Source organism: Marasmius oreades, chromosome 4 (assembly GCF_018924745.1).
Source record: "Marasmius oreades isolate 03SP1 chromosome 4, whole genome shotgun sequence".
Classification (NCBI taxonomy): Eukaryota; Fungi; Basidiomycota; class Agaricomycetes; order Agaricales; family Marasmiaceae; genus Marasmius; species Marasmius oreades.
In genome coordinates this window covers 143,714-171,569 of record NC_057326.1, presented here as the reverse complement: position 1 = coordinate 171,569, position 27,856 = coordinate 143,714, and the positions used below count along the sequence as shown (strand labels likewise).

Genomic DNA, 27,856 nt, shown 5'->3' with positions numbered 1-27,856 from the left:
TACTGACCATTGGAACATAGATACATGACTCGTCTTCCCGGCGTAAACCATGATACTCCAGGGCCACGGCTGTTCTGTGATCCAACCGTTACGATGAATCAGGCTTTCAAGGATAGCAAAAGGATAGTTCATAGAAGTCGAGAGAATGTCAGAGCGAGGTTGAATGAAACTACAGATATCGAAGAAACATTGATCAGTACTGACATGTTGGGCTTTGACAGAAAAAGCTGTTGATACCGCTGGTACGCTTTGCAATTGTATCGTGCACGTGGATCACGGGCGAGCCGCGACTCGATATTTATTCGGACAATGCCAAAATGGCATGCTTGAAGCTTGATCACCCAATCGCAAGAGCAGAATGTAACAACAGGTAGGCTATAAGCTTTTTCAGCTTCTATCATGCATTACACCGGAGCGTTTTGTGGTACTAGCCTTATTGGTGTTCCACTCCCCGCCCTGCAGGCGCCACTCCCGCTTGCCCCAGGAAAATTCAAATTTCTAGTTTGTGATACCGTATGCTTTGATACTTCTGATTAAATTAGGAATTGTTATATTGTTACATTTTCAACGTAGCAGATTTTTAAGAACAGAAGAGAAAGAAGTGGCATCAAAAGATAGGTATATAACTTCCGAATGGGAAGCGAAGGAAAATGATCACAAGCAGGATACTAACAAAACAATAGGACACGACGGCAGAGCTGGACACAAGTACGAGATCAAGGAAGAGAACAGAACATTGTGACTGAAGATTTGGCCAAAGACTGAGATCGGGAGAGGAAAAAAAAGAAATGTCAGAGACTCAATACACGGATTGACGGCTACACGACCGCGTCTATTACATCCGTTAGGTCAGGATTATTCTGTGCAATCATCAAAGCAAGTGGAAAATCTCACCAACATGATATCCTGGGACAGGAGCCCTCTGTAGGAGCTGGTACTGTGCACGGGAGTGAGATGCCCGCATTAAACAAACCTATCGTTCGACCTCGGTGAGTCCTGTGTGCCGGGAGTGTGAACGATGACGGCCCACCTCTAAGCTTCGTATAAGCAGCCGAGCCTCACGGTGACAATCAACGATGTCTTTCAGTCTCTTCCACAAGAACGATGTCTTTTCGAAGTAGTCACGATGGAGGCTCGACCTTTGTCCCGGGGCATTGGACTCGTTAGGATGTGTTCTAGATGCAATTTCCGAGGCACAAGAGGTAAGTCTGTTCAAGGAACCAGCATGTAAATTATGGAAGCTTGATTTGAAAAATAAAAGAGAAACATACCGCTGGAGAATAATGTGGTATCTATCATAATCTCCTCTACGAAACGCACCCATAGCATGACACTCGTCGAAAAGTTTTGAAGCTCGGTCCACAACCTCAGTGAGCGACGACGGCGAGCGACAAGGATACCGAAATCGAATGATAAAGTATGCAATGACCAAGACAATGATGAATGCACCCCAGACTCTGGCGGTGGTGGAGTCGAGTCCGAAGAGATTGAGAAGGTTGAGTCCGGCACCTAGCCCTGGTTCCCGTTCGTATTTTTGCGCCATATGAACTGTGGTTGGAACGAACGGGAAAAATCACGCTCTGAACCAGGCGAAGTCCATTATAAGGATGCCATGTTTTGGATCTAGATTATTTCATGTCAAAAGAAAACAAACCAAAATTATTGCAAATTTAGACACAGCCTCGTCCCTAAGCATGTGAAACATGCATTTGGAAATGCTCCGGATGTACCGGAATCCGGCCTTCCCCGCTCGATGACGGGTGTTTATATCCGAAATATCCGCTCCGATGGACTGGGCGCCTATGGACCGAGATGGGTGACCAAAAAACAGAAAGTTGAAATTGTTCGCACTCTTTCGGGCGAACCGTTTCTATTTGTTTTCGTTATTCGCAGGTGAAGTACTTTGTGCTCCACAATCATCCAGACTGACCCATGCTTATTATTTTTATTTACAGGAAGTGAGCGTGTTGGAAGACCTAGGCAATAACGGTAATGTTTATCTCGTTCTTGTTGGTTGCCCCATTCCCTAATATACCTAGTCAAAAGTGTCACTTTCTGTGTTCACGATTGAAAATTTGAAAGTATCACTGATTCCGGCAAACAGCAGGCATCGCGACGTGGAGAAACCGGTGCTCGTTTCTGTTAAGCTGTCACGTTCTCTTCGGCATAGGTAGGGGACCGGTGATTGCTTACCGAAACGTCTGGGTTTGATGTTGGACCCCTGGTCCCTGCCTGACTCGCTTTCCTGAAACGCCAAGCTCCGTGTCAGGAAATAAAATACATTTAGCCTCATCTCACTGCGATTAATCATAACTGGCCACCAATGCACGCTGCAGTCAACGGGTTCGACAACGGACCACACTTAACGAGTATGCCAAGTAGTCTGGCGTTGAAACGCTGCCACCACCGTTTCTTACCCGTAGTCTACATTTAAAATTGTCCATTCAGTGACGGTTTCGACGGTCCTTAGACGCGATTATTTTATGTCTACCGTATAGCTCCGAGCCCGAGTATGGGGCCGCACCCAGAGCCTCAGAGCCACTTCGTTTACAGTCCTCTTTGCTTGCCGAAACCTCTGCTCTGGCGGGGAGGGTCTATTCATGAAAGAAATGCATTCAGCCTCATCTCACATTACAACTGGTCGCTCAATGGACAGCGCTTGATTAGTGCCCCAATGCAAATGGCCTGGTGTTGAAACACTGCCATCACGTCATTGCTATTCCTTTTCCGTCCGTTTTGGGCCCCGGATGTGATTGATTCAGTCTACATATAGCTTCGAGGCTGAGCGCTTGAGCGCTGAGCACCCACACCGAACGTCATTACCCTCCCACCTCTAAGCACCAGTGGTCATTCCGGTTCACTTGCCTACCGGCCGCCTTTACTTCACTCCAGTTTCTGATGAACATGGGCGCTACCATTAACCCAGTTATGTGAGCCCGCCAACTTTTATGGTAAGTGATATGTTTCGGCTAAATATTGCTGTTTAAATGTCAACTGAAGTCAAGTCAAAACATAGTTCGTTCTCGCCGATACTGCGCAGTGTTAGGTAGACTCTGGAATTTGTTCCCATGGAATGCTTCGTAGGTAAGAGCGGGATCAAATGTGAAGCTTTAGATGATCACTTACAGATAACGAGTGTGAATGATCATCAAAGCACTCCGTCCGTGAAGGAGTCAAACGTAATGTTATGATCTAGCGCTTCTTGTTATCTCATTACGGCTTCTTCACTTTTTACTGGTTATACGACTCCTGAATAGAATCCGAGTCTCTACTAAGTAAATGAAGGCTTTCAATATGTTTTTACCAGTCGACGATGGAAAGTTCCTTCGCCTTTCCAGTTCCGGTCGCTGTCAAAATCAGGACTGGACGATGGTGAAAGATTAAACTCGAAGGTAGGCTGGAGCTTGACAGGAAAGCATGATGTGAACCATCTGGTTCGAATGCGAGGCGGGTGATAAAAGCCACTTCCTTTGATGGTCGCGGTGGGCCGAGAATTAGAATCCGTTCAGGCACGAGAAACCAACGGCATTCTATTATCCGCTCGACGATCAAATCCGGTTTTGATGACGGAATACGTTTTTCACCGCCTGGCAATTCGGCCACTAGGCGAGTTAAACATATCGAGCTAAAGATTCATGACGACCCATCGGAACGCCTAATGCAGCTTGCGAGTTTCTAATATTAACAAGTCTGAGGAGCCTTTTGGGAGCGTTTTCCGAGCCGGACGGATTCTAAGACTGAAAGAGGTTCGGGTTTGGGAGGTCACGGGTATGGGGATTCTGGTCCAACAGCTTTTGTCCGCGAAGGAAAAAGTGTGACCATGCTTTGGCACTCGAAGCGACAGCACTGTCAAATGTGTCATCAATATCATTTTTATCATTATTAGGAAGGGGGAACAGGTCCTCATCGTAGTAACAAAGGTAAATAAGACATAAATATCCATCGCATATATATATATATATATGCAACAAGTAAGTTATTCAAGGTGACAATCATTCTTAACATCAGTATCCAACGAAAGAAACCGAATTAAGAGGTGGAGGATCTATGTACGCATCTAGCTGGTGATTTTTGGTGTTGGGTGAGCCGCTGTACACGTTTCTTTATTCTTATCGCAATTGAACGTACTCAAATCTGCTAGCTATCATGATGGCAGGCTAATTGCACGACAAAACTAGGGCGGAGAAGATCACTGGTTTCCATGTGCTTCAGCCCGTTCGCTCTGCGTCGGAGAGCCCGACGTCCATTACGTATACCAACTCGAGTGCCTCTGCCCTCGGACGTTCCCAGGCTCGTCTTTGCCTTACTCCATACCCAGCAACCCACACTTTTTTTTTTGTGGAGCGTTGTCGGATGACAGAGGAAAAGCAACCCACAATTTACCTCCTAGCAAAGGGTATAGCACGTACACAACTCCTTTGGGCCTCCTTCCGCATCTTCGACTTCCCCTCGTCATCGTCAACACCTGAGTAGCCCCTTTGTCCCTCGAGCTCCCTGCGCCTCTCGTCTTTCCCTGTTCTTTACGATACGCGAAGAAGATGATTGAATCCGAAAGAACACAGTCGATAACCTGGAATTTCTATGGATCATTGGGCGATCGGATTGCATCTCCAGTCGGGAGCGGTCAAAGCAAAATTCGGATCTCCTCAGGAAGATATTCCCTTTCCTCCCATATCTATATTCCACCAATATTCCACCCGGCCCGGTTGTCTGACATTTTCCGTCTGAGACGGATGCAATTCTAGATTCAATCGGGCTCCGAGTCATCGTCATCAAATGAGGAGATTAACATTTTCGTGAATAAATTGGAATGAATTGCGATTTGAAGATCAAGATCTTCAAGCCGATGTTGCCGTTCCCCGCTTTGATTGTTTCTGTTCACTTTCCGGGCCTTACTCCTTAGATTGACTTTAGTACAAAATCTACTTCCAACCACACGGATCAAGCGAACGGGGTGGATGAGGCGAATTCCATGTTGAATCCCGTATCTGCAATAAATCGTTGACAGTTTGGAAGTGGCCTCGTGTAGGCCGTGGCATTACCGAACAACTGTTTTTGCGAAAGTTAAATATGGATATGGAAAACTTACCGACACTGATGTTGTTCATTGAATTGCCTGCAACAACGAGAGTCGTCCGACTCGAAGCACATTTCAGCAGACATTTCAGCAGTGCAAACGGGACAGAGCGGTAAGGGACGTGGTAGCCGCCTCACCGGATTGGCCAAGGAAGCGCGGGCCGGGAACCCGTCTCAGCCGACGGCGGCAACACTTTGACCCACATATTACTTCATGACACCACGATGACTGAGCGATTTACATAAGACTTACTTCTCTCCTTCTCTCCTTCATGTCCTCGACATCGTCCTCCACTTCGAATAGCCAAACAGATCCAGAATATCAGACGACGACGCCAAAAAACGAAAGCGATGCAACGTTCGAAGTCAACCTTGAGGAACATGAACACCCTCAAAATTTATCATTATCGAAAAGATGGCTCATCGTCGTCCTCATCAGCTCCTCTTCACTATGCGTTACTTGTGCGTCTTCCGCTGTAAGTCGTACCCATCCTATAGAGGCGCTTCAACTGGGGGCTTCTCACCAAACCACTATCCCTCCCCCAGGCAGCATTTGCAGAAACCGGAATGTCACGAGAATTTCACGTCTCCAAGATTGTGACGATCCTTTCGATAAGCCTGTTCGTTGAAGGTTTGGGGTTTGGGCCGTTGCTGGTTGGACCGCTTTCGGAGGTGTACGGGAGGAACGTCATCTACCGCGTTTCGTTCACGCTGGTGTTCGCGTTTTCTTTTGCTGTTGCATTCGCTCCCAACATCGGTGAGCCTCTTTATCCTTTCTATCTTGGCTATCCATCTTTCGAAATGGATATTCTTATTCTACCACTTATTTATAGTGGTCATGTTGGTGTTTCGATTCATATCCGGATTCTGTGGGTCGGCGTTTCTCAGCGTTGCAGGGGGTACTGTGAGCGATTTATTTGTGAACGAGGAAGTTGCGACGTGCGTTGCGTTTTTCTTTTTTTCACGGCCGAGAGTCGTATTTTCGTGGTCTGACCGCCCTTCCCCCCGTTGATGTACGTGTGTAGCCCGATGGCATTTTACACCCTGTCACCTTTCATTGGTCCCGTTGTAGGGCCACTTTTTAGCGGGCAAGTTGATTCTAAAACCGTATTTCCCGCTACGTGGTTGCTAACGGGTTCAGATGACAGGTTTATCAATCAAGTTCGTGCGCTTGGGTTCAATTCCTTACGCTTTTTTGTGGATGGGAAGCTGAAGGATTAGCAAAATAGAATGTCGATTGGCGATGGACTTTCTACGTCATGACGATATGGAGCTTCGTTCAGACTGTCGCTTTATTTTTGGTGCGTACCTCCTGACATCCCATCGAGTGATTATTGACGCGCGCGCACACTATTTGACAGACCGTGCCGGAGACGTACGTCCCTGTGCTGAGAAAATGGAAAGCGGCAAGGTGAGGAAAGTTGCACCGCCCCGGATTGTTAAAACGTTGAACCCCGTTCTCTCCCCTCTCTTTTCAGACTTCGAAAGCAGCGCGGAGACGATAAATACTGGTCACCTCTGGATCATGAACAGAAGAACATATGGCGATCGATACTTGTTAGCTGTTATAAACCATTTCAGCTAGTCATGTACGATCAGATGGCGCTTTTGTTGAATTTGTGGTATGTTTCCTCGGGTACGGCTGGACGAGGGAACTTGAACTAAGAAATCAACTGTGACAGGTCATCAGTGGTCCTTGGAATACTCTACCTCGCTTTCCAAGCTTTCCCTGTGATATTTGGAGATAACCATGGGTTTAATATGCAAGAAGTCGGGCTTTCATTTCTTGGTATTGGTATTGGGATGGCAGGAGCGATGCCGACACAGTTGTTGTGGAACCGGTACGTAGCCGATCTCTTTCCTTAAAAATCGGAGTCTGAACATCCAACTAATAAAATCCCTAGAATCCTCGCCAAACAAGCGTCCAAACACAACGGCCACCTACCCCCCGAAGCCCACCTCCTCAAGGGAGAACTCGGCGGAGTCCTCGTCCCTCTCGGCTTGTTCTGGCTAGCCTTTACTACCTACCCTCACGTCCACTGGATAGTCCCCATTATTGCTTCAGTACCGTTTGGTGCGGGGAGTTATTACGTGTTCACATCTGTGTTTACGTATTTGGTTTCGGCGTATAGACCGATAGCTGCGAGTGCTATGGCGTCGAATAGTGCGATGAGGTCTACGGTTGCTGCTGTTTTTCCGTTGTTTGCTGGGGTTATGTATGAGAGGCTTGGGACGGTTGGGGCTACGGCGTTGTTGGCGGGGGTTATGACGGTTATGGCTCCGTTGCCGTGAGTTTTTTTTTGTTGTTTTTTTATTTTGGGGTGGCTGATTGGTTTTTTCTTTCTTTGTTAGATTTGTGTTTCGAAGGATTGGACCTAGGTTACGAGCGAGGTCGCGGTTTGCGGTTTCGTAGAATGGATCATGCTGGTTTTTTTTTAGTTGGACAGGGATTGGTTAGTTTGGTCTAGATCGTAGTGTACGTTACTCTAATGCGCGAAATTTGTAATCTATCGGGCTATCTGGAAATCTAAAATGCGGCAGTTACCCGTTGGAAAAGTACTAGTAAACCCTGTCAACTACTTATGTTGATTTTCCAACTCTCCTCACAACCGCAAATACCCCGCTGCGGTGGGAAGTGAATCAGAGTGACTCGATATGATACTGAGGGCTACGGACGAAGAGTGGCTTGCCTATCCAGTATACAGGAATAACTGTTGACCTGTAAGGAAAGCTCTGAGGAACCAAAACGCACACGCGGGATGACTGCATAGAGATGAAGATGTATCCCACTCAAGATCTTTGCAGAAAGAAAAACCGACCCCAGACTGCTGTTCTTTTTCCACTTGTCGTCTCCCGCCGCAAAGTACTATCAGCGCGGCAGATCAAAGTGTCAACCTTGACGTTGAGCGCTGACTCGGAATCTCGTTACGCCCCAAGTTTTGAACATTTTGCAGAACCTGAAAGCTAACAATCGTTATCGTGAACGGTGAGCGTTGAGCGCTTTGAGCTCAGTTGCGCGATGGACGCCTTTGTATTTCCTTTACAAAAAGACAGTGACTCGAATTGCTGTACTCGAACAAGCTTAGAACAAGGCATTTCAAATGCTATTTTAAGCCTACCTGAAAGGTTGGGGAGATCAGCGCTCAGCTTTCTATCGCTACAAACACCGATTTAAATACATTATTGGTATTATGTATAATCCTACTACTACCCTCCACAAATACAACCCACGTGCCTCTCTGATAACTTGATCTTCGTGTCCTTGAGACCGATATGGACACTGTACACTGTACACTGGCGTTTACTTTCCGAGAGGGGGAAAAGGCTTGGAAACGGCCATTAATATTGATCGCCTCCAGATCGCCCCGGGTTCTACCTTCCGATTTCAGTTTGCCGTCAATGGTGGGGTGTGGACAAGATGTGGAATCTCCCCAGATGCACATTACACCAATTCGTGTACCCCGAAGTTTAGCGGTGATAACGGTTGAACGTTGAGGCGGCAGCTCATCAGAATGTTAATATTGAAGTTTAAGAGTCCAAACCTGAGCTATAAGAAAGAGGTACTACCAGAGGAGAGAACGCCTCTGAACAAGTCAATGTACGGCAGCGGGAATCAAGTTGAACAGCCTCTAGGTAACGTGGTTTGCTAGGTAGTGACTGCCGCCGACTCGGAATCGACAACCTTGAAATCAAAGTTCCGCCTTGATTCCGCCACGTGGACGGGATGTGGGTCGGTGGAATCTGGAGCCTCTTGGAACAGCTTTCTTTACCGATGCTGTCATGTTCTTTGGGGGGACAACTGTCAAGCTTCCCGTCGAGCATCTGACTCTTGGTCGGACGATGCCGTATGCGAGCACCTTCATCTGCTCTTGTTCGATGGAGGTTGGATGGAGGCAACCCGGAGGCGCCCTATTACTGACCATGTGTTGTGGAATCGGTTTCCAAGGATTGTCAGGATTGTGATGGTAAGACCTTGAGAACTTAGAACATAGCTGAGGATAAGGAAGGACCTAAGATTCTACAATTGCTGCTACTGCAACCACTTGGGGTATTAAAATTATCGACCCGCGGAATGGGAGGGTATAACTGAACTCAAGGTATAAGTAAGCGAAGGATAGCGAGGTTCAGAGGTATCGTGTGAAATTTCAAAGAAATGTAGGGGGAGAAAATGGACTCAAAGGTTGGTCATAAGACTTATTTCGAGGTTCAACGAAAAGTGGAGTAAAGTTCAAAAAATAAGGTTATCTGGGGTACCAGTGGACAGCTTTGACCAAGAAGATAGGATAGAACACACTACCAGAGCAAGAAAGCACGAAAAGATTGGGAAACACTCGGACTTAGAACAGAATAGGGCAACAGATTCATAAACCCGCAATAAACGGCGACGTTGCATAAAGCCAAGTTGTGGGTCTGTGTTATTTGAGTGTAGCATCAGAATTGGCATCCCGATGCATGAGGCCTGAGGAGTTGGAATGAATACTCACTAGTACTGACACTTTACCCATTAGCGACGCGTAAAGTCCCCGCGCTCAAGGACTCGCCGGGTCAGCAGTCCTCTGCAACAGTTGGTATTGTGCATGCGATTGAGAGGCCCGCATTAAACAGACCTATCATTTACATTCAATGAGTCGGATGTGTGAGAAAGAATGACAGCAAGGACTCACCTCGAGGTTGCGTAGAAGTAACCGTGCCTCACGGTGACATTTGACGATGTCCTTCAATCTCTCCCATAAAAACGATGTTTGTTTGAAATAATCATGGAGACTCAAGCTTTCTCCCGGGGCGTACAACTCATTAGGATGTGTTCTGGATGCAATTTCAGAGGCACGGGCAGTTATTCTGGGAGTCAGATGAAGTGAATTCACAGTTGACCGAGAATGGGGAAAGAGAACGTACTGATGAAGTATTCGCTTGAAATCATCGTATTCTCCTACGTGAAATGCATGTATAGCCAGACATTCCTGAAACAAACTTGTCGCTTGACGTACGATCTTCGTGAGAGACGAGGGCGAGCGGCAAGGGTATCGAAAGTGAATGATGAAAACTGTGACAATCAAAACAGCGATTAATCCACCACAAATCCTGGCGGCGGTTGAGCTGAGCCCAAAGAGGCTGAGAAGGCTAAGACTGGTTTCTAGCCTGGGTTCACTTCCATACGCCTGAGCCATCTTGTTTCTATCTCCCTTGAGGCTGCAAATTTGGTGAAGAACGTGGGTGAACCTCCCAGCCGGCAAATCAAAGGGTGGTGGGAGACGAAGTATACGTATGGTCAAGAGGTCCGTCTTCTATCGAGGTACGAGGATGTTGGAATTGAGCGGGGAAGGGGATGTGCCAGTTAGGCTTATTTATGTAGTGAAAGTATCGGATGAAACTTTTTCCTTAAATGGAGAGGGGGGGGAGGGGACTATGCGGACTATAGACACCCAGGCAGGCAGGCATCCGAAGGGCTCGAGAACTCAAGAGGCACTGTTTTCACACCAGAACCATAGTACGACTAACCAATCAAGTTGCTCGATTTCGATCTGGTATTTCTTTTTCATTCCGTTACCACTGTTGTTAGACACATAGAAAAGGAAGATTGATTATATATTTAAGATCATTAGGACCTGGCAATGCTTGTTCTACACAGCGGGTAAGTATATCACTTGAGCCCCCAAAGCTGGCCTGTGCGCCGTTTCAGTGGTACACCTCCGCAGTGATTGAGCGGTGACATAAACAAGCTGGACGACAACAAAAATGAACATTTTAGGATACTGGCCTGGCGGCGAGTCATAGCCTTGGGTTTGCCGAACTCGGGTGCCATCGTTTTACTAATTAACCAACCGAGGCTGGCGGCAAGTAATCATTACCCCACACCGAATCTGGATATTTTCGTACTAAGCCATTGCTGTGCACGCACAACGCGAATTTCAATTAGCTTGTTAACCGGTATATTTAGACTACAACAATTGAACCGGATCTATATCATTGAAGATGTTGTAGAGGAGTCCCCGTGACAACCGACCACCCACGCTCTTCAACTAACACTTCTACCATTCTTCAGTGAGCAGCAAGCCCCGCCGGGAACGGCGAAATCAGCCTAGATCGGTTCGTGATCGATGATTATACCCATCGTGATTTACAGCTGGATCGTAGAGGGCAGGAACACATCCGAGCGCAGCGAGCGTTCTTGTGTAAGCCCGGAACCCTAGTTAGTATAAAGCTGTCCGTTATAACAAGATGTTCATGTGGTGAGACCGACATTAGTGTCGGATTCGTGGGATGAACTTTGAATGTTCCGGGCCGTATTGACCCCGCGGCATGAGTTAAGTAGGTGCCAAGCCACTGGTCATCCGATGGTATATGCTGAATGTAGATGGACCTGTAAAGAAATGAGCTGAGGAATTGGTACATGGCACATGGATGAGTATATAGAGATGCCTCCTTCCCGGGGAACTCTAGTATCCTCAGACTGCTGTCCTTTTTCCACGTGTTGTCGCCAACACCTCAGTGTCACTGTCGGACGTGGCGTGGGCGTCCACACGAGGATCTATGTAAAAACTTCTGACTGTTGTGGTACTCCAACAAGCGCTGAACGATGTTTCAACGCTGTCATACCTGACAACTCGAGGAGATCAGCTTTCTACTATCTTCATGAATTTGATTACGTTTGTCGGGATGCCCTAGATACCTCTACGAAAGCACATGGTGGACTCGGACTTGCCCCTCTGACACAATTTTCGACAAGGAAATGACATTTGGATGCAGGAGGAAGAGAATAATTAATGCAGTTAATTATGTATTGGTCTCCGATCACCACAATCGGCGGCCATACAAAGCCCAATTTCCGTTCGAATTTCTCCCCAGTGAATTTTCTTCCTTATTTGCATGACCTCCATCCTATATCATTAGGACACCTTTACCTTTCTTCTGATCGTCCGACTCCCACCGAGTTCTTGGTCAACGTTCAAAAGTTTTTTTGAGTTTTAACCCCACAGTCGAAAAGTCGATTCTCGGTTGCCAACGCAGATGTTGAATGACTAGTAGCTTAAATGGTGGGATGCGGATTTCCTCACAGAGACTGTCAACAGCTTTCGTTACCGAGCTGTCATGTCATTTTGGGGCGGGGGTGATTGTCAAGCTCCTGTGTACCATCTGACTCTTGATCCCATCCCATGATGCCGAGTACGACTTATTTCTGACATGGGTTGTGGAATGAGTTGGTTTTCAACGATTGTAATGATAATAAGGTCACTGTTTGAGAGGACTGGTGACAGAAGAGAGCTAAGGATAAGTAAGGACCTAAAATTCTACAATTGTTGGTATAACGACTTGGGGTATCAAAAGTGTCGGCCCGCGGACTCGGGGGGTATAACTGAACACGGTATAAGCAAAGGATGGCGAGGTGCTGGTACAACAACTTGGGGTATTAAAAGTATCGGCCCGTGGACTCGGAGGGTATAAGTGAACATGGTATAAGCGAAGGATGGCGAGGTTGAATGGTATCGAGTGACATTTGAAAGAAATGTAGGGAGAGAAAACGGACTCGAAAATTGGTCGTAAGACATACTTAGAGGTGCGAAAGGTGGAGTAAAGTTTTGAAAACGAGAATATATGGGGTACCAGTGGGAAGGTTTGACCAAAACGAAAGGATAGAATACACTACCAGAGCAAGAGGACCCGAAAAGATTGGGAAACACTCGGACTTAGAGCAGAATAAGACAATGGATAAACCCGGAATAAACGGTGACGTCGCATAAAGCCAAGTTGCGAGTCTGTGTTATTCGAGTGTAAGTATCAGAACTGGCATCCCGATGCATGAGGAATTGAAATGAATACTCACTCAGAGTACTGACACCTTACCCATCAACAACACATAAAGTCCCCGCGCTCAAGGACTCGTCGGGTCAGCAGTCCTCTGCAACAGTTGATATTGTGCATGCGATTGAGAGGCCCGCATTAAACAAACCTATCGTTTACATTCAATGAGTCGGATGTGAGAGAAAGAATGACAGCAAGGACTCACCTCGAGGTTGCGTAGAAGTAACCGTGCGTCACGGTGACATTTGACAATGTCCTTCAATCTCTCCCACAAGAATGATGTTTGTTTGAAATAATCATGGAGGCTCGAGCTTTGTCCCGGGGCGTTCAACTCGTTAGGATGTGTTCTGGATGCAATTTCAGAGGCACGGGCAGTTATTCTGGGAGTCAGATGAAGTGAATTCACAATTAACCAACAAGGAGGAAAGTGGACGTACTGATGAAGTATTCGCTTGAAATCATCGTATTCTCCTACGTGAAATGCATGTGTAGCCAGACATTCCTCAAATAAAGTTGTCGCTTGACCTACACTCTGCGTGAGAGAAGATGGCGAGCGGCAAGGGTATCGAAAGTGAATGATGAAAACTGTGACAATCAAAACAGCGATTAATCCACCAAAAATTCTGGCAGTGGTTGAGCCGAGTCCGAAGAGGTTGAGAAGGCTAAGACTGGTTCCTAGCCTGGGTTCACTTTCATACACCTGAGCCATCTTGTGAGCGTGGGAAACTCCCAGCCCGAAAGCCAAAGGGTGGTGGGGGACGGGATATATGGGTGTGGCCGGGGGGTGCGTCTTCTATCGGGGTGTGGGGACTTTGGGGGTATTGGAAATGGGCGGGGAAGGGGATGTATAGTTAGGCTTATTTATGTATTGACAGGAAGTATCGGATGGGATGTGTCTAAATGGAGAAAGGAGGTGATCTGAGGCTACGTCTCCTCCAGGCAGTTCGGGGACAAGCGTAGGACTGCGGCACACCAAAATGACATGGGATCTCATATCGTGTCAATCAGTTGCTCGGTTTTTGGTCTGATATTTTTCATACCGTTACCACTTTTGTTAGACAGACAGAATAAGAGATTGATTATATCCAAGATACTTACAAGGCGGGATCTGGCAATGCTTGTTCTACACACATCAACCTCGTCTTCCAGCAATAGAAGGATACCAGGATGTCCCAACTTACACATAATCAAAACGTCAATATGTCAGTAAGCAAGTACAGCCTTTTCCATGGCGAGCGACTGAATGATTGGACCTGCCAAACATATAGGAGTCGGATGCGGTCGTGACGCTTGTGATACACGAATGAACCGGCCCTAAAGTTGACCTGTGCGCCGCAGCTGTCCGTTTCGATTGATATTAACACAGGTATTCGTCGGCCGTACTATGACTTGTAAGTATGTATGATGTGAGGGATGGTAGAAGGGTGAAGAGAGCACCCTTATGACTGATCTGTTGAGTTCGCTCGAGATGGCCTGAAGTCGCACGGCCATTATATATTTATAACTTGCTATCCCCGCCAACCGACTGGCGTTCGGGCCGACTCCGGACTTACACAATCCCGTACAAATAGCGTGGGAATACGAGTAGGTTGCTAGCGTTTTCACTCCCCCTTACCATCTTCCTCGCTCGCTTTTCTGTGGCTACGGTGTGTTTTCTTTTTTTGCTGAGATGGCATTCGTTGTAACTTGTTGAATCGGAAGGCTTTTTTGTCTACAGGACTGCACGATGACCTTGATTTGGATATTGACCTTGTTTGGAAACGAATCGTGGGCTTCAGAAGATACCAACCACTTCCACCAAAGCACGTCGCCACCATCGCCATCCTACAACTCGGCGAGCGGAGGTGCGTACCCTCTGGCGTCTCATCCAATCCTTGACTAAATTTCTGTCAGCTTATATGTCTACCTTAGGAAGGTTACCATCCCAAACAGCTGACCACGTCAACGCTAACTCTCACATCCGTCAATCCCCCATATCTTGATCAAAATCCTTACCCTTTGCCCATCGTCAACGAATGTCCACAAACCACTCCTCCAAGCCTCAAGGTTTCGTACACCTTAACCCTTCACTCTGTTTTTCACGTTCTCCTGTGCAATACGTATCCGATCTAGCAAAGGGCCGAACAATGATGTCAACGCCAAAAATGAGTAAACGTATACGCCTCAGGGAGTGGCGCAGGCCACGAACCAGAACGCTCAGGATACACATGTCAGCGAATCCTAATATCAGCGTCCGTATTGGACGTCGTTGCTAGGACGAGTGCGAAGCTGTGGATATACCATTCGGTTGGCCGAGAAGAATGGAGAGAATAGAGTGAGTTGTAACGGAATGCTGGACAAGGGAAGGGTTTGGAACATCATAGGCTTGAGCAGTCGATCCACCTGAGTGAAGCTGTGGAATATATCGGGCTTTCAAATCTCAGGGCTCTTTCTATACCTACACTTCATTTCCTTCCGTTACTCGTGTCCCCCACGACTGCTCCTCTCGAATCTGTTAGTATCTCTCATCAATGGATCAAGAACGTTGAGAAAGACGAGGACAGTGGAGAATGGACCACTAGTATTATAGCCCAGGATCCTCCCCCCGAGGCGATCAGTTCCGCATTTTCTCGAATTTCTGGGGTGAATATGAGAGAAGTGACATTTTTCTGCAAGGAGTGGCATTATGACCTTCTACTATGCGTTGTGAAGTGTTTCCCCCGTTTGAAGGTGTTAAAGATCGGGTATGAGATTGGGTTCCTTAGCGAGGTAAGAATCTGTAAACCGAGCTTTTTTTTTGTGAGTCCTGACCGTGATTTTGGACACCCCCATTTCTCTTTTTCAGGCAGACTGGCAGTCAATGGGCGCTGTACATCTGCAGAGTCTTCCCGAGCTAACGGCGTTTTACCTTTATCAACACAAAGATAAACATCCTTCACTCATGGCCCCGGACGAGAACACCAATACGACTATTTTTGAACCAGAGACGGCAAAAGTCGAGTCAGCACTCGACGTCTTTGCAGCGTGGAACCGGTACACCAAGGTTTTGGATGAAGTCAGTTTTGAATGCGATTCCGTATGGATGAGGAGCAAAAATTTACAAGGCGTATCACCACTGTGCGCAACGCCTGATCGTCAACCAGGATGGAAGTGGTCCGAGTGGATAGTTTCAAAGCGGTGTAATCATCCTCTCGCTGAGGAAGGGAATAGAGAAGTTGATCGTTTCCTTGCGTGATTTGTGTATATATTTTTTTTGGAAGGTAGATGGCCCAAAGTGCCATGCCGGATCCGAAGCTTGAAGGTCGGTCAGATGAGAAGATTGAGCAAGAGGATTCTAATTTCTTTCGTCGTATCTACTTCCCTTTATAGTAATGAATATCCAGAATATACAAAGCCCGTATTCAAAGGAAAATTGGAGTCTTTGTGACCTACTTCTTTCAGCAATCTTTCAGACTGCGGCCGGATTATTCACACGAGGCTGGAGGCTACAATGCACTTGATTTTGATTCGTACGTTGCCGCTGTCCAAGCCTCCGGGCCGCTGTCGGGCATTTGCCTAAGCGGGGAGGGAAAACAAAGGGAAAGAAAGGGAGATGTTAAGTCACACGGTAAAAATAATTTCATTGTTTTTGAGACGACCTGGTGGGCGGCAAGATATATATATATGATGTACGAACAGCTAATGCTGTTTATGGTATGGTGCCGAAATTCCGCCACTCAACACGTGGACGCGCAGTTCCATTTAAATTGTTCGACGCATCGCGTCGTCCTGATTCTTTGCTTTCCCTCTCACTTCGAGTAGGTTCTTTCACGCATCTCTGGGGTTGTCGTCCACTTCAATCCCAAAATACTTGATCCCTCTTTCTGCCAGTCCTATTCGAACTCGCGTCCACTGTACACAGTCCGTCTATTTACATCCGACGGAAGACAAAGAAAAGGGTGGTTATTACAGAGACCTGTGAGCAGTTTTATTCTATTATCTTTAACTCGAATCGTTTATTGTCATCTTCACTAGAGCTTATCAACAAAGGTCTTTAATGTCGAACAACCATGGCGTCCAAACCCCGGGCTGGAACGGAGATAAAAATCTTCCGGAGTCGAGAAGGACGACCCATTACGAAAATCTTGAAAAGTTCCTCGAATCTCCTGATGACGTTTGGGAGGCCATCTTTCACCAGGTTGATCGTCCGAAAGATTTACTTTCTTGCATACTGGCATGCAAACGATTCAACAACCTTGCGCTCTTCCCGCTCTATCACGCTATTCATTACAAAGCGGCCTACTCCTCGATAATGTCTCTCTCCGAAACCTCTTTGTCGCAACGAAAACCCTCTACTTTAGGTCAAATCATTCGCACAGTCGTTTTTACCACGAGCAATGGCCGGTATGAACCCCGGCCATCGAATAATTCCCAACGGCCTCCAATGTTCATGACATCTGCGTTATCAACTCTCTGCGCTTCGTCGTTCGCAGCAAATGTTACCAAACTGGTTTTTGTTGGCGCCGAAGTACCCTTGAAGTTCTATTTTGTTCTGTTCTCGTTGACGAGGCTTCGTGCTCTGTACTTCCACAATTCATGGGACGATGATACAGCGGGTATATGTGAGGATGGCGAACCACTCAGCGCCAGCGCTTCACAGTTGTCCACCGTTGTTGACTTACGTATCTGGAATCATAAGTTCCGACGGACCGGTCTTAGATCCAGAAGAGGGCAGATTCACTACATTTTCGGAGTAGCCACCACTGTCCTCCTTCCCTCTCGACACCTCCACACCCTGCATCTAGACTGGGAACCCCCAGTTGCGTCTCATCTTGTTGGGGGACAGACTGCTACAAGCCACCTCGAATCATTTGTGGCTGAGACAGCACCGCGCCTTCGTGTACTCCATCTACGCCTTCCCTCTTACAACGCGGAACAAAACTCCAGGATTACCTCAGAGATTCGGCGGCTCTACTACCAACTCGGAATCTTCCTACGAGCCTGTTCGAATTTAGAAGAGCTGTACCTCGTGACTGAGGACAAGTATGGAGTTTCCCCGATCTTTGGTGAAGCCTTGGGACATGTAGGGCTCCCAAACATCAGGGTTCTTTCCGTTCCTTCCCTATATTTCGTTCCATTACTCATATCAAACACCGCTCCGCTTGAATCCGTGCATATCTCTCCTCACCGAGCCTTGTATAGCAAGGTGGTCGTGTCTGACAAACAGGTCTTGCGACCTTTACTTCAGGTTCCTGCCCCCGAGACTATCTCGTCTACACTCTCTGAATTCAATGGGTCTAGGATGAGGGAGATTACGGTGTTTTGCAATGTGTGGCATCACGAACTTCTCCTGTTTGCTGCACAGTGTTTCCCTCGTCTGGAGGTGTTGAAGATCGGGTATGAGGTTGCGCACATCAGTGATGTACGTCGCACAGAATTCTTACTGAACGAAGCTCTTACACGATTTTGGTTTTGATTTTTTTTTCTATTTCAGGCCGATTGGCAGTCAATGGGTGGTGTACATCTCCATCGTCTTCCTGCATTGAAGATATTTTACCTCTACAAACACCAGGACGAACAACCTTCACTCGACGCGTCTTCTGGTCCTCAGGAGTCACCAATGCCAGATGAGGTCCAGTTATCTACGACCCAAATTGAATCGGCACTTGACGTCCTCGCAGCGTGGAGCCGATGGGTCGCATTTTTAGATGAAGTCAGCTTTGACCAAGATTCTGTATGGACAAGGGGTAAGATCTATCAAAGCGTACCTTGGGACAACTGTAACTCGGGGAATGGATATTGGACGCGGCCGCCCAAGCCTGCATGGAGGTGGTCCGAGTGGAGAGTTTCGAAGCGATCTAATCGTCCGGGAGATGATTTGATGGAAGGGAGTAGGGAGGTTGATCGTTTTCTGGCATGATTATTTTCAGTCCGTCTGTTCAACTTATCGTTCGATCTTGATTCCTGTACAGCTTACAAGAAGTATTGTATTAGTAGGTATTTCCATTCTCGATCTATGTAATTGAACTATTTGTGCTCGTCCCTTGTCGTTAATGAGCGAAGCATGATTCTTACTGAAATGTCGGGTCGTCGGAGGTTACTTCGTGATTTGAGATCACCTTTAGATAAGATGTGTCGGGAAATGAACGGTGATCTTTATCCGATCCTCCACCAACTCCATCATCAAAGACCTTGGAAATGAAAGGTAGTAGAAAATGAAAGAGATAATCATCATGAACGTGCGATAAATTTGAGCGAAGCATGAATCTTTCTGAAGGCTCAACAAACGTTGGGTCGGAGGTTACGTTGTGAAACTCGCTATTTGAGGTCGTCTTTAGATAAGATATGTCGGGAACGAGATCTTGTCGGGTTCTCCACCACTCCACCATCAAAGAATGAAATTAAAGACATAAATCATAGAGATTGGGCGTAACAGTAGCTCTAAAAGCATTCACCCCTCGTAGGATAGGACGGACGAAGGTAAAAAGAACAAATAGGAAGACCTGTCAGGAATCGTAGCCTCATGGAGCTGAACAGGAAAAAGCCAGAGTCTTGGAGAGATAACCGTCAGGGTAGAGGAAGAGTAATTGTGGAAAGGGCAGAGAATGAGCTAGTTCGGACTCGCTGCGCTGAGTTTTTCCCCCGAAGTTAATGTTTACTTTTGACGGTTCCGTGAGGGCTAAAATTCAAACGTCAGAAATGTCCAGATATAGAAGAAATTTCAGCTTACCTACCTACCAAGTGTTTGATTTGAGAGCACTACCCAGCCAAACCAGTGTCTTCCATCCGAATCCCAGTGTCAAACGTATTCTTATCTCCTACATGATTTCCTGGCAGCTCTCCCAATTCGACAGAACGAGGCAGGAACATTCAAACAAAGTGAACGACGTTGATGGAAACTGCGAGTTGAAATTGTCCGTGGAATCCATATACGGTCCATTCACGTGCGGAGAATGAGTGGACGCATCTAGTGCCATTGGTAGATATGCATTCCAATGGTTCCGTTGGTTCAAGCTTCAAGCTTCAAGCCTCGAAAAGACGAGCGAGGAGAGAATCCGAGAGAATGGAAAGGGGGACTGATTTCGGAGTGTCAATTATTGATACTCCGTCCAGCCGAGTTTGGCACGCAGTCACTGTGGCCTTGTCGTTCCTCCCATTTTTTCCTCCTTCCTCCCACACTTCTCGTCTTGTGCTTCAAGCCTGGGCTCTCCCTCTCGTCGTTTATTTTACTCAAATTTACCTCCAATCTCCATCCGGAAGCTCTAGATCTCTATCCAGGATGGCCATTCATTCTCAGACGCCTCAGGCAGGAACGTCATTGTTTATGAACTGAAGTTGGTGAACGCGATATACATCACTTGGTGCGTAATGATTTGTTTTGGATTTTCCAGAAACTTACTCCAAGACTAGCGTGTTCTAAGTAGGCGTGATGTAATAGGTGAGACCAATGACTCCGTCATGGCGACACGAGGGGCTCTTATAGAACCAACGGAAAACAAAACGGATACCCATCGCACCCACCCCCAACGATGTCTGAAACTCAATTCCAACAGGGTAAACCTTCCCCTTCGGCCACAGTCGCGTTTGAAAACATTTTCATCCGTCGTTTTCTAGGACACTCCGTTCCACCCCAAGATCAAAACCTACCCGGCTCTCAGTCGGCGATGGGCCCCCCTCCTCAATCCGAATACATCCCCGACTGGGACGGTGGTTATAAGCTATACCAAGCCGCTGGTAAACTCGAAGGTCGTAAAGCCCTCATCACAGGCGGAGACAGCGGTATCGGACGTGCCATCGCCATCTTGTACGCTATGGAAGGCGCCGATAGTTTTATCACTCACCTTCCCGAGGAGAAAAAAGACGCGGAGGATACAAAGAAGTTTGTGGAGAAGTACGGGAGGAAATGTCATTTGATGGAGGCCGATTTGACGAAGAAAGAAGTGTGTAGGAAGGTTGTCGAGAATGCGTTACAAGCGATGGGGACTATCAATATCCTTATCAACAATCATGCTTTTCAGATGCAGGTGGAGGATATCAAGGACTTGCCAGAGTGCGTCGTGGCTGGTTTCTTTTTGTTTCCCTTGCGCTCACCGATCCTTGCTTTCGCTTTTCGTAGGGACCAATGGGAACACACATTCAACACCAACATCCATGCTTTCTTCTATCTTTGCAAATATACGTTACCGCATATGAAGAGAGGGGACAGCATCATCAACACCGCATCCATCAATGCGTACATCGGCCGACCCGACTTGCTCGATTACACGTCCACGAAGGGAGCTATCGTCGCTTTCACTAGAGCATTGTCGAATCAATACATCGGCAAGGGAATTCGCGTCAACTGCGTCGCTCCTGGACCGGTTTGGACACCATTGATTCCTTCGACGATGAGTAAAGAAAGCCAGGAGAAGTTCCAAGCACCGATGGGAAGGCCCAGTCAGCCTAGTGAGATTGCGACGTGTTTCGTGTTCTTGGCTAGTATGGATAGCGCTTCGATTTCGGGGCAGACGATTCATCCCAACGGAGGTACTGTGGTTGGTGGTTGATGCTGTTGTTATACGTGTATGTTTCTTGTGTGTCAGTTGCCCTTTAGCCAATCAAAGCACAGTCGAAAACTAGCGTATTCTGTATGACTCATCTCGGTCCTGAGGGAAGCTAGGCAACTGGGAGAGGGTAATCGTTGTCATGGGGTCAATTTTAGAAGAGCGTTGAGTCGTTCAATTCAGTAATTCGGAAGATTTAGGCGGAATAGGCTTGTGCGGGTCAACTGAGGTAGTATCGTCTAGTCGTCGAGTTTGTTCAAAGTGTCGGCGGGCAAAATCGGACAATGTAGCTGGCCACGCTATATATATGTGCCGCGATTCCGACACTACGATAATGAGCCTCCGTGGTGGGGGTGGCCGGTCGGAGTAGTAGAAAGTAAAAGCGCGACGGACCGAGGCTGATTCGTCATTTCTGTCTTTGAGTTTGCATAATTCAGAGGGATCTCGCCTTAAGCCTGACCTCAAATAGTCACCTGACGCTCGTTAGCCCTGTTTGTAGCGTAGAATCATCCATATCCTGCATTTTACCTCTGGCATAGCGATAGCCAGAACGCTGCTCCGCTTCATACTCATTACTTGACATTATCGTTGAAGCTCGTCAAGAGAGCCCATTAGAAAATGACAAAGAAAGCAGTGGCGTGAACATATGTATGGTCTTTAACATCTACGGACTAATAACCCAATGTTGTGGGGTCAGAGGCTCGGATCGAATGTGAGGAGATGTTCGGCCATAACGACTCCACCCGTCTGTGCTTCGGGCGGCATAATGGGATTGATTAGATACATAATGAAGAATACATGTGCCGTACTGAACATTTGTCTACATATGTACACTAGTAGTATCTTTTACTACCTGACAATGGACCATGGCAGTAAAGATGCAACTTTAACTGTCATCGATCGTACGCTATTTAGGATAGAACCCCGATAAGTCCATTAGAGAAAGAACGGAACATTACCCTCACCCTTGTCACCGACCATTCAGTGATGACCTTGTTGAGCTGCTTGTCTCTGAGAGTCAAACAGTCGGGACAGGTCAACCCGGAAGTATGTTCCATAACCTCATTCCTAATCAACGCAGTCGTCGTATCTGAATTTGGCAAATCAAAACCCGAGACCCAAAGCCGAAACACGCTCACCAGCTTTAATCGCAAACAACAACTTGGCCACCGCCAAATTCCACATCCTCTTCAACGTCTTCTGGTTCGTAAAACTACACTCCGCCGTCGGATTATGAAGTCCCACCTCAGCCGTCAACAATACCTTCAACCTCTCCGTCCTCCCCATATGTAATTGGAACAGCCATAAGAGATAAATCGCCCCCATTCTCCTCGACAACTCGGCACTCACCTCGGAAAGGGGGAGGACGAGCGTATGGCTCGATGCAGTCACTGCTATTGCATGTATCTCGTACTGTGCTGCTAGCGCGTATATCTCCAGTGGGTACAAAGGCGCACAAGATAGCATTAGGCGATACATCTGAGATGTAGGGGTGATTTGAGTTTTGGGAGAGAATCCATAGTTGGGGAGATGGTCAATGGCTCGAATGAGAGTGTTGATGTCGACGAGGGAGAACGAAGGGTCTCCTGCGGGGACTTTATAAATTGCTAGGAGCATGATCTGGAGCTCGGATGAGGAGATTTCGGGTAAGGTGAGGATTCTTTCAGAGGGGTCATGCTGAGCAGGCGTTGGGAATGGAAGGAGATTATTGAAGTGGTTGGTAGAAGCTTTGAAAAGGGTAGCTTCGTGGGTGTAGAATACGACGGAGTCATTGGAAATCAGGGTCATATCGGGTGGCAACGTGTTAGGATCTACTGGGCCAAAGGTCGTTGATACCGGAAAACCCGTCTCCATGGTAGTCAGAGACCAAGGGCCTTCTGGAAATCAATGCCAATCAGGGGAAAAAAGCGACACGAGCATCGCCGGTCGTGGGAATGAGACCTCGAGCGCAAAGCGAGGCGCTTTGATCTCCTACGTCACCGGTTTCGTCATTGATAAGGAGGGCCTAGGCCTATATCGGCCCTTTAAAAGCTTGCTATTTTGACCTTGTGATACGTTCCTTCATTTTTCCTGCCAAAGTTGGGTTTGGGGTCCGCTTCGTCATCTCGTAGTGTCCGTATTCCCTTTTTCCCTCCTGATTGAAGTTGAACAAACAGCTCCAGCTGAAAGCTATGATGGAAACGGGTTGTTTGTCGCTCTCGTCGACCTTCTTGCGGAGAAGTACGGGAGGAAATGTCCTTTGATGTTGGCCGAGAAGAAATAAACGTGTAGGAAGGTCATCAAGAATGTGCTACAAGTGATGGGGATTATCAATTTCATTATCAACAATCCATGCTTTTCAAATGCAGATGGAGGATATCAAGGACTTGTCAGAGTGCGTCGTTGGCTGGTATATGGGTGATATGCAGGCGAGGAGAAGAAGCACTCGAGTATCTGAGGGAAGTTTGAGACTTTCACCGAGGACGATGGAGCTCGCGCTTGTTGGCTCTGGGACTTCAAGCTTCAAGGACGGACAAGCCGGATGAAGGACCTTTAGGTGCGCCTTCCTCTACGACGCCTTCCTCTTCTTCAACGCCCAGACAGACGATACTACAAACAATGGAAGATCTCATCCTCACATTCCACGGACACGGACATGACGCACTGGAAGAGAAGGCGAGAGCCACGAGGAATGCAGATGAGATGTCTGACTCGGAAGTGGGCTCTCAGACCGAGCTGTCGCCGAGTGAAACTGTTGAGTCGATAACGTATAATTCATTTCCGAATGGACTAGGTGGTTCTTACTTTTCAGCGCCGCAGTCTGCTATTTGCTTTGCTCGGGGTCGGGTGAGTACAGAATACGGTCCGGGTAGACTGCCTGAAACGATCAAGAACATGCTATCATAAGATACAACTTTAACTGTCACCGATTGTACGCTGTTTATGGTAGAACCCCGATAAGTCGTGCATTGTATTAGGGACGCAACGTTACACTCACCCTTGTCACCGACCATTCAGTGATGACCATATTGAGCTGCTTGTCTCTGAGATTCAAACAATCTGGGCAGGTCAACTCGGAGGTATGTTCCATAACCGTATCCCTAATCAGCGCAGTCGTCGTATCTGAATTTGACAAATCAAAACCCCCGAGACCCAACGTCGAAACACGCTCACCAGGTTTAATCACAAACAACAACTTAGCCACCGCCAAATTCCACATCCTCTTCAACGTCTTCTGGTTCGTAAAACTACACTCCGCCGTCGGATTATGAAGTCCCACCTCAGCCGTCAACAATACCTTCAACCTCTCCGTCCTCCCCATATGTAATTGGAACAGCCATAAGAGATAAATCGCCCCCATTCTCCTCGACAACTCGACACTCACCTCGGACAGTTCGAGACTCAGCGCATGACTGGATACGGTCACTGCTAGGGAATGTATCTCGTACTGAGCTGCTAGCGCGTAGATCTCCAGTGGGTACAAAGGCGCGCAGGATAGCATTAGGTGATATATCTGAGATGTAGGAGTGATCCGAGTGTCTGGAGGGATTCCATATTCGGGGAGACGATCGATGGCTCGAGTAATAATGTTGACGTCGAAGAGTGAGGGTGAGTTGTTGTTCCGGGGGACGTTATGGATCGCTAAGAGCATGATTTCGAGCTCGGAGGAGGGGATTTCGGGTAAAGTGAGGATTCTCTCAGAAGGATTGATGCTTCCGTCTCCATGGTGAGTTGGGAATGGGAATGGAAGGAGATTGCGGAAGGAGTTAGTGGAGACGTCGAGAAGAGTAGTTTCGCAGGTGTAGAATACGACGGAGTCGTTGGAAAGCAGGATCATATCGACGGGTGGCAAGGTGTCCAGTTCGAACGAGACAGGTGTCGGCGAGAAGGAGAAACCTGTGTCCATCGTAGTCGAAAGCCAGAAGGGCCCTCTGGGAATGTGTGATCAATGTAAATCAAGGGGGAAAATAAGAAACACGAACATCGATCGCCAGACGACGGAACAGTATTGAATGTTTGAACATTCAAACTTCTCCGTTTACCTGGCTGGGGAGGACAAAGCGAGCATTTAACATGTTTTGAGCTAGACGTCATCGGTTTCGTCATTTGATATGATCGGTGTTATGGCGGCTGAGGTCACCTGACTTGGCAGGTCGGTACCCTAAGAGTCGAGATGGCCGGCACCGGAGCGCCTGCGCCCTAGTACTGTATTGGAAATGGACTGGACGGGAACTCCTTACCCACCATGATTTCAGTACGGTAAGAGCATGAGGATAGGCAGGAGGAACGTTGGAAACGAGAATGGAAGCATTTGACTGTACAGTGTACACGGTACACCTCGAGAAAGGCACGGCAACCTTCGCCCAGAAGGAGGAAATGTAATACATCGAACCTACGTGCCAGGGTCCAACAGGCACCTGAAGCTTGAAACTTGAAGCCTGGGCCTTGCAACCAAACATACAAAAACGACGGGCCTATGATTTTGTTTGAATCTCGGATGTTTTTGACTGAGTATTCATACATAACAAGTAGAACCCCTGACCCCATCCGGTTAAATCAGGCCAAAACTTCTAGCTTTTCGGACAAAAACTTTAGGACATGCGATAAAGTTGAGATGGCGTCAGCGGTGACCGGTGATGCCGAGTCGCAGCACCTGAGGAATGATGTTTTAAAATTTCGTTAAGGAAAAATGTTTTTTCATATTTAGAGCATACGCGAGTAATACATGCATCGCCCATACAGTGCTGGTCCGGATAAAAATCGTACGGTCCTTGTTTAGCCTCAACAGAACCCCTCCAAATTCGGAAGGGCGACGGGCGAAGCACAAACCGCACAGTAAGCAAACACTTCGTGACAGAGTGACAGTGACCGGTGACGTTGGAGCTAACAGTATTTATAAAGGGTCGCTAATTTGATGTGATACATTCTTCATTTTTCCTGCAAAGTTCGAGACAGTGGGTTGAAACGGTTGGATGTCCGTTTCGTCGTCTGGTAGTGTCCGTGTTGCTTTTCTCTCTCCTGACTTGAATTGACCAAGCAATTCCAGAGCCCTTTCGGTCTGAAAGGCTTCCAACCACGATGGAAACGGGGCCTTTCTCGGTCTCGTTGACCTTCGGTCCAAGAGCCAAGCTCGGACAGAACGCCCCACCTGTTGACATGATCCTGCTTTCCAACGACTCTGTCGTATTCTACACCTGCGAAACTACTCTTCTCAGCGTCTCCACGAACTCCTTCCGAAATCTTCTTCCATTCCCAACTCAGCATGGAGACGGAAGCATCAATCCTTCTGAGAGAATCCTCACTTTACCCGAAATCCCCTCCTCCGAGCTCGAAATTATACTCTTAGCGATCCATAACATCCCCCGAAAGAGCGCTTCAAACTCCCTCTTCGACGTCAACACACTCACTCGAGCCATCGATCGTCTCCCCGAATATGGAATCTCTCCAGACGCTCGGATCACTCCTACATCTCAGATATATCACCTAATGCTATCCTGTGCGCCTGTACACCCACTGGAAGTATACGCGTTAGCAGCTCAGTACGAGATACATTCCCTAGCAGTGACTGTATCGAGTCATACGCTAGGTCTCGACCTTTCCGAGGTGAGTGCCGAGTTGTCGAGGAGAATAGGTTCTGTTTATCTTTTACGATTGTTCCAATTACACATGGGGAGGACCGCGGAGTTGAAAGATTTATTGGCGACCGAGGTGGGGCTTCACAATCCAACAGCCGTATGCAATTTTGCGAACCAGAGGAAGTTAAAGGACATGTGGAACTTTGCGGTGGCTTCGTTGATGTTTTTTATCAAACCTGGTGAGCCTCGTCTTTCGTTACGGGGGTTCTTAGAGTATTGATTGTCAAGCACCAATCAGATATGACGACTGGGGCGATTAGGGAGATGGTCATGGAACATACATCCGAGTTGACCTGTCCGGACTGTTTGAAACTCAGAGACTCTCTGCTAAATCGGGTGATTGCGGAATGGTCATTGGCAAGGGTGAGTTGTGTGACTCGATCTTCGTCATACAGCCCACTTACCGAAGTTTTGGTTCTATACCATAATAGCGTACGATTTAACGTTCTATCTATATCGCCGGGGTCTAGTACTGGTACTAGAGTACCTATGTAAACGTTTGGCATGGTACGTGTATTCTACGTATGATAGTAGCAATCCATCTTCGTTGAGAGTCCGTCTGAATCGATTCATTCTCTTGACCTGGGTACGGCGGAGAGAAGGCTGCTTTGCAGGGTAGTAAAGTGATTCGCGATTCGACCCACCCTGAAAAGGATTTTTCTCACCCTCGCCACGATCGCCTTTTGGGGTGCCTGGGGAAAAAACTACTGGAGTCCCATCTTTTGTCACCGCCAATAATGTGGTCTACAGTATTCGGTGAGTGCTCAAGCGCTCAAGTACCCGTCTTCGGTTATCCTGGCACAGGGTGATAGCGGAACACGCGGGAGTTATGTTAAAATTTATGCAAACCTGTAAGTATGCAAA

General features: G+C 47.4%; 10 protein-coding genes across 14 annotated transcripts; 5 read left to right on the top strand and 5 right to left on the bottom strand.

The window, feature by feature from the left end:
* Positions 1 to 661: 661 nt before the first annotated feature.
* Positions 662 to 1,589, bottom strand: E1B28_006898 (uncharacterized protein). 2 transcript variants are annotated; one of them, XM_043151601.1, is made up of 4 exons: positions 1,272 to 1,589; positions 1,031 to 1,208; positions 895 to 973; positions 662 to 832 (listed from the first exon to the last, which is right to left on the bottom strand). In XM_043151601.1, the coding sequence occupies exons 1-4, from the start codon at positions 1,541 to 1,543 to the stop codon at positions 819 to 821; spliced, it is 543 nt and encodes a 180-aa protein (XP_043009681.1). In that variant the 5' UTR covers positions 1,544 to 1,589; the 3' UTR covers positions 662 to 818. The 2 variants fall into 2 exon arrangements, with proteins under 2 accessions (XP_043009681.1, XP_043009682.1); XM_043151602.1 differs by having other exon boundaries at positions 895 to 937; positions 1,063 to 1,208.
* A 3,735-nt stretch (positions 1,590 to 5,324) lies between these two features.
* On the top strand, positions 5,325 to 7,624 carry E1B28_006897 (uncharacterized protein). The gene is made up of 11 exons (XM_043151600.1): positions 5,325 to 5,552; positions 5,623 to 5,833; positions 5,910 to 6,015; positions 6,102 to 6,164; positions 6,225 to 6,237; positions 6,306 to 6,377; positions 6,438 to 6,487; positions 6,555 to 6,698; positions 6,759 to 6,917; positions 6,981 to 7,364; positions 7,429 to 7,624. The coding sequence occupies exons 1-11, from the start codon at positions 5,349 to 5,351 to the stop codon at positions 7,487 to 7,489; spliced, it is 1,467 nt and encodes a 488-aa protein (XP_043009680.1). The 5' UTR covers positions 5,325 to 5,348; the 3' UTR covers positions 7,490 to 7,624.
* A 1,981-nt stretch (positions 7,625 to 9,605) lies between these two features.
* Positions 9,606 to 10,244, bottom strand: E1B28_006896 (uncharacterized protein; the record flags this gene model as incomplete). The annotated part of the gene is made up of 3 exons (XM_043151599.1): positions 9,606 to 9,683; positions 9,741 to 9,915; positions 9,973 to 10,244. 3 exons carry the CDS (start codon positions 10,242 to 10,244, stop codon positions 9,606 to 9,608), a joined length of 525 nt encoding a protein of 174 aa, XP_043009679.1.
* A 2,401-nt stretch (positions 10,245 to 12,645) lies between these two features.
* Positions 12,646 to 13,692, bottom strand: E1B28_006895 (uncharacterized protein). The gene is made up of 4 exons (XM_043151598.1): positions 13,314 to 13,692; positions 13,082 to 13,256; positions 12,899 to 13,024; positions 12,646 to 12,830 (listed from the first exon to the last, which is right to left on the bottom strand). The coding sequence occupies exons 1-3, from the start codon at positions 13,583 to 13,585 to the stop codon at positions 12,947 to 12,949; spliced, it is 525 nt and encodes a 174-aa protein (XP_043009678.1). The 5' UTR covers positions 13,586 to 13,692; the 3' UTR covers positions 12,646 to 12,830; positions 12,899 to 12,946.
* A 910-nt stretch (positions 13,693 to 14,602) lies between these two features.
* E1B28_006894 (uncharacterized protein) lies at positions 14,603 to 14,858 on the top strand (the record flags this gene model as incomplete). Its single annotated transcript, XM_043151597.1, has 2 exons — positions 14,603 to 14,720; positions 14,770 to 14,858. The coding sequence occupies 2 exons, from the start codon at positions 14,603 to 14,605 to the stop codon at positions 14,856 to 14,858; spliced, it is 207 nt and encodes a 68-aa protein (XP_043009677.1).
* A 1,782-nt stretch (positions 14,859 to 16,640) lies between these two features.
* Positions 16,641 to 18,878, top strand: E1B28_006893 (uncharacterized protein). The gene is made up of 3 exons (XM_043151596.1): positions 16,641 to 16,812; positions 16,870 to 18,256; positions 18,329 to 18,878. The coding sequence occupies exons 2-3, from the start codon at positions 16,892 to 16,894 to the stop codon at positions 18,752 to 18,754; spliced, it is 1,791 nt and encodes a 596-aa protein (XP_043009676.1). The 5' UTR covers positions 16,641 to 16,812; positions 16,870 to 16,891; the 3' UTR covers positions 18,755 to 18,878.
* Positions 18,879 to 19,990: 1,112 nt separating this feature from the next.
* On the top strand, positions 19,991 to 21,446 carry E1B28_006892 (uncharacterized protein). Its single transcript, XM_043151595.1, has 4 exons — positions 19,991 to 20,195; positions 20,245 to 20,388; positions 20,449 to 20,884; positions 20,951 to 21,446. Exons 2-4 carry the CDS (start codon positions 20,364 to 20,366, stop codon positions 21,378 to 21,380), a joined length of 891 nt encoding a protein of 296 aa, XP_043009675.1. The 5' UTR covers positions 19,991 to 20,195; positions 20,245 to 20,363; the 3' UTR covers positions 21,381 to 21,446.
* A 705-nt stretch (positions 21,447 to 22,151) lies between these two features.
* On the bottom strand, positions 22,152 to 23,286 carry E1B28_006891 (uncharacterized protein). 4 transcript variants are annotated; one of them, XM_043151592.1, is made up of 3 exons: positions 22,517 to 23,286; positions 22,343 to 22,467; positions 22,152 to 22,284 (listed from the first exon to the last, which is right to left on the bottom strand). In XM_043151592.1, exons 1-3 carry the CDS (start codon positions 23,229 to 23,231, stop codon positions 22,264 to 22,266), a joined length of 861 nt encoding a protein of 286 aa, XP_043009672.1. In that variant the 5' UTR covers positions 23,232 to 23,286; the 3' UTR covers positions 22,152 to 22,263. The 4 variants fall into 4 exon arrangements, with proteins under 4 accessions (XP_043009672.1, XP_043009671.1, XP_043009673.1 ...); XM_043151591.1 differs by having other exon boundaries at positions 22,343 to 22,445; XM_043151593.1 differs by having other exon boundaries at positions 22,521 to 23,286.
* Positions 23,287 to 23,411: 125 nt separating this feature from the next.
* Positions 23,412 to 25,418, bottom strand: E1B28_006890 (uncharacterized protein). Its single transcript, XM_043151590.1, has 6 exons — positions 25,340 to 25,418; positions 24,531 to 25,288; positions 24,355 to 24,479; positions 24,162 to 24,293; positions 24,022 to 24,108; positions 23,412 to 23,966 (listed from the first exon to the last, which is right to left on the bottom strand). The coding sequence occupies exons 2-4, from the start codon at positions 25,261 to 25,263 to the stop codon at positions 24,273 to 24,275; spliced, it is 879 nt and encodes a 292-aa protein (XP_043009670.1). The 5' UTR covers positions 25,264 to 25,288; positions 25,340 to 25,418; the 3' UTR covers positions 23,412 to 23,966; positions 24,022 to 24,108; positions 24,162 to 24,272.
* Positions 25,419 to 26,288: 870 nt separating this feature from the next.
* Positions 26,289 to 27,553, top strand: E1B28_006889 (uncharacterized protein). The gene is made up of 4 exons (XM_043151589.1): positions 26,289 to 26,353; positions 26,404 to 27,171; positions 27,231 to 27,355; positions 27,424 to 27,553. Exons 2-4 carry the CDS (start codon positions 26,436 to 26,438, stop codon positions 27,433 to 27,435), a joined length of 873 nt encoding a protein of 290 aa, XP_043009669.1. The 5' UTR covers positions 26,289 to 26,353; positions 26,404 to 26,435; the 3' UTR covers positions 27,436 to 27,553.
* Positions 27,554 to 27,856: the final 303 nt, after the last annotated feature.

Bases quoted from the DNA above. Each gene is read 5' to 3' on its own strand.
- E1B28_006898 (XM_043151601.1), bottom strand. From the start codon at position 1,543: ATGGCGCAAAAATACGAACGGGAACCAGGGCTAGGTGCCGGACTCAAC. The intron at 1,209-1,271 runs GTATGTTTCTCT...TTCCTTGAACAG, and splicing joins TACCACATTATTCTCCAGCG to ACTTACCTCTTGTGCCTCGG. The intron at 974-1,030 runs GTGGGCCGTCAT...GTCGAACGATAG, and splicing joins TGCTTATACGAAGCTTAGAG to GTTTGTTTAATGCGGGCATC.
- E1B28_006890 (XM_043151590.1), bottom strand. From the start codon at position 25,263: ATGGACACAGGTTTCTCCTTCTCGCCGACACCTGTCTCGTTCGAACTG. The intron at 24,480-24,530 runs GTGAGCGTGTTT...TGTCAAATTCAG, and splicing joins GTTGTTTGTGATTAAACCTG to ATACGACGACTGCGCTGATT. The intron at 24,294-24,354 runs GTGAGTGTAACG...TACCATAAACAG, and splicing joins CTGAATGGTCGGTGACAAGG to CGTACAATCGGTGACAGTTA.
- E1B28_006893 (XM_043151596.1), top strand. From the start codon at position 16,892: ATGTCGAACAACCATGGCGTCCAAACCCCGGGCTGGAACGGAGATAAA. The intron at 18,257-18,328 runs GTACGTCGCACA...TTTCTATTTCAG, and splicing joins AGGTTGCGCACATCAGTGAT to GCCGATTGGCAGTCAATGGG.
- E1B28_006897 (XM_043151600.1), top strand. From the start codon at position 5,349: ATGTCCTCGACATCGTCCTCCACTTCGAATAGCCAAACAGATCCAGAA. The intron at 6,016-6,101 runs GTGCGTTGCGTT...GTACGTGTGTAG, and splicing joins GTGAACGAGGAAGTTGCGAC to CCCGATGGCATTTTACACCC. The intron at 6,488-6,554 runs GTGAGGAAAGTT...CTCTCTTTTCAG, and splicing joins AGAAAATGGAAAGCGGCAAG to ACTTCGAAAGCAGCGCGGAG.
- E1B28_006895 (XM_043151598.1), bottom strand. From the start codon at position 13,585: ATGGCTCAGGTGTATGAAAGTGAACCCAGGCTAGGAACCAGTCTTAGC. The intron at 13,257-13,313 runs GTACGTCCACTT...TCTGACTCCCAG, and splicing joins TTCAAGCGAATACTTCATCA to AATAACTGCCCGTGCCTCTG. The intron at 13,025-13,081 runs GTGAGTCCTTGC...TGTAAACGATAG, and splicing joins TACTTCTACGCAACCTCGAG to GTTTGTTTAATGCGGGCCTC.
- E1B28_006891 (XM_043151592.1), bottom strand. From the start codon at position 23,231: ATGGAGACGGGTTTTCCGGTATCAACGACCTTTGGCCCAGTAGATCCT. The intron at 22,468-22,516 runs GTGAGCGTGTTT...TGCCAAATTCAG, and splicing joins GTTGTTTGCGATTAAAGCTG to ATACGACGACTGCGTTGATT. The intron at 22,285-22,342 runs GTGAGGGTAATG...TATCCTAAATAG, and splicing joins CTGAATGGTCGGTGACAAGG to CGTACGATCGATGACAGTTA.
- E1B28_006889 (XM_043151589.1), top strand. From the start codon at position 26,436: ATGGAAACGGGGCCTTTCTCGGTCTCGTTGACCTTCGGTCCAAGAGCC. The intron at 27,172-27,230 runs GTGAGCCTCGTC...AGCACCAATCAG, and splicing joins GATGTTTTTTATCAAACCTG to ATATGACGACTGGGGCGATT.
- E1B28_006892 (XM_043151595.1), top strand. From the start codon at position 20,364: ATGTCTGAAACTCAATTCCAACAGG. The intron at 20,389-20,448 runs GTAAACCTTCCC...GTCGTTTTCTAG, and splicing joins TGAAACTCAATTCCAACAGG to GACACTCCGTTCCACCCCAA. The intron at 20,885-20,950 runs GTGCGTCGTGGC...CGCTTTTCGTAG, and splicing joins GATATCAAGGACTTGCCAGA to GGACCAATGGGAACACACAT.